Here is a 1,400-nt window from a genome sequence, read left to right on the forward strand (position 1 = left end):
GGGCGGGGCGGGGGGGGGGCCCCCGACACCCCCAAAAACCCCCCCGGCCCCCCCCCCGTCCCCCGCCCCCCCCCCCAGCACCCCAAGTCACCCTAATTCCCCCATAACCCCCCCCGACAGGCCCCCAAATCCCCCAGGGTACCATGGAGGCCGAGGATGGGGGGACTGAGGGGGGGCGGGTTGGGGAAGGTGAAGCGGACGGTGTATTCCCGGGGTCGCTTCAGCAGCTCCGGAGCTTCGGCCGCCTCCTCTGCCGCCGTCCGTCGCCGGCACTTCTGTTGCTTCCGCGTCAGTGCTTCCTTCGTCTGCTTCTCCTGGGGGGGGTAAGGTAGGGGGATTCACTCAGGGATCTGCTGAATCCCTCCTGCACCCATCACCAGATCTTTTCTAGGGAGCTGGGTTACGTGGCAGGATCCAACTGTAGGAAATCCTGTGGGATAACAGCCCCACTAACTGCCCCTGGCACCAATCCGGCCCCCAGATCCCTCTAGATCCCCGCAGCGGATCCCACCCCCAGCGGGGATCCCTGTTGTGAAGCGGAGGGATCCCTGGAGGGATGGGGGTCCCCGGGACGAGGATCTGGGGGTGGACACAATGGAACTGAGAGATGCCGGGGGCAAACGGTGATCCAGGGGTGGGGCAGGGAGTGGATCCCAAGGGAATGGATCCCAAGGGAATGGATCCCAGAAGGATCCCCCCCTTGCTTACCGCCTGCTTGGTGGACTTGCCACCAGCCTTGAGATCACGGAGCTTCTTCTCCTGCTTCTCAAACTGCTTGAGCAGCTCCTTCTGCTTCTGCTGGTACATCTTCTTGAATGTCACTGCAAGGGACAACGGAGCAGGACATTTGGGGGGCACAAATAACCCCCCCTAATTGCCCCAGCCCCCCCCCTAATTTGTTCGCCATCCACGCACTGTAGTTGCCCCGGTAATAGAAAAGACGTTGAGCGTCGAGGTGGATGATGTCAGTGCAGACATCATCGAGGAAACCCTGGTCATGGGACACCACCAGCAGCGTCTTCTTCCAGGTCTGCAGGTAGCTGGAGGGGGAACATGGGATGGGGACATCAGCGGGGGGGATGTTGAAGGGACGACGTGGGGACAACCCTCCCCTCCACAGGGGAATCACATCTCAGAGAAAAACCTGGCAAAACACCCTGCTTTGGGGACACTCTCCTGTCTTGGGGACAGCTCAGATCATGGAGGACAAACCCCCTCTGGGGACACCCCACCCTGGGGACACCCTCACCCTGGGGAGAAACCCATCTTGGAGACACCCCAACCTTGGCGACACCCCCACCCTAGAGACATCCCACTTTGGGGACACCCCATCATGGTGTCACCCCACCTTGGGGACATTCCCCCCCTTGGGACCACCCCCTCTCAGGGTCCCGCCCCCC

General features: G+C 62.4%; 1 protein-coding gene across 1 annotated transcript in view; it reads right to left on the reverse strand.

Annotated features, from left to right (window-relative positions):
- Positions 1-1,400, reverse strand: part of ABCF1 (ATP-binding cassette, sub-family F (GCN20), member 1) — a 6,568-nt gene that overhangs the window by 1,989 nt on the left and 3,179 nt on the right. Inside the window, exons 14-16 of the mRNA XM_010571160.1 lie at positions 916-1,040; positions 709-821; positions 143-314 (exon numbers count right to left, since the gene is read on the reverse strand). Of these exons, the coding sequence (XP_010569462.1) occupies positions 143-314; positions 709-821; positions 916-1,040 (410 nt within the window). The remainder of the gene's footprint in view (positions 1-142; positions 315-708; positions 822-915; positions 1,041-1,400) is intronic.

The sequence above is a fragment of the Haliaeetus leucocephalus genome, unplaced genomic scaffold (genome assembly GCF_000737465.1).
Source record: "Haliaeetus leucocephalus isolate CR32 unplaced genomic scaffold, Haliaeetus_leucocephalus-4.0 Scaffold307, whole genome shotgun sequence".
Lineage (NCBI taxonomy): Eukaryota > Metazoa > Chordata > Aves > Accipitriformes > Accipitridae > Haliaeetus > Haliaeetus leucocephalus.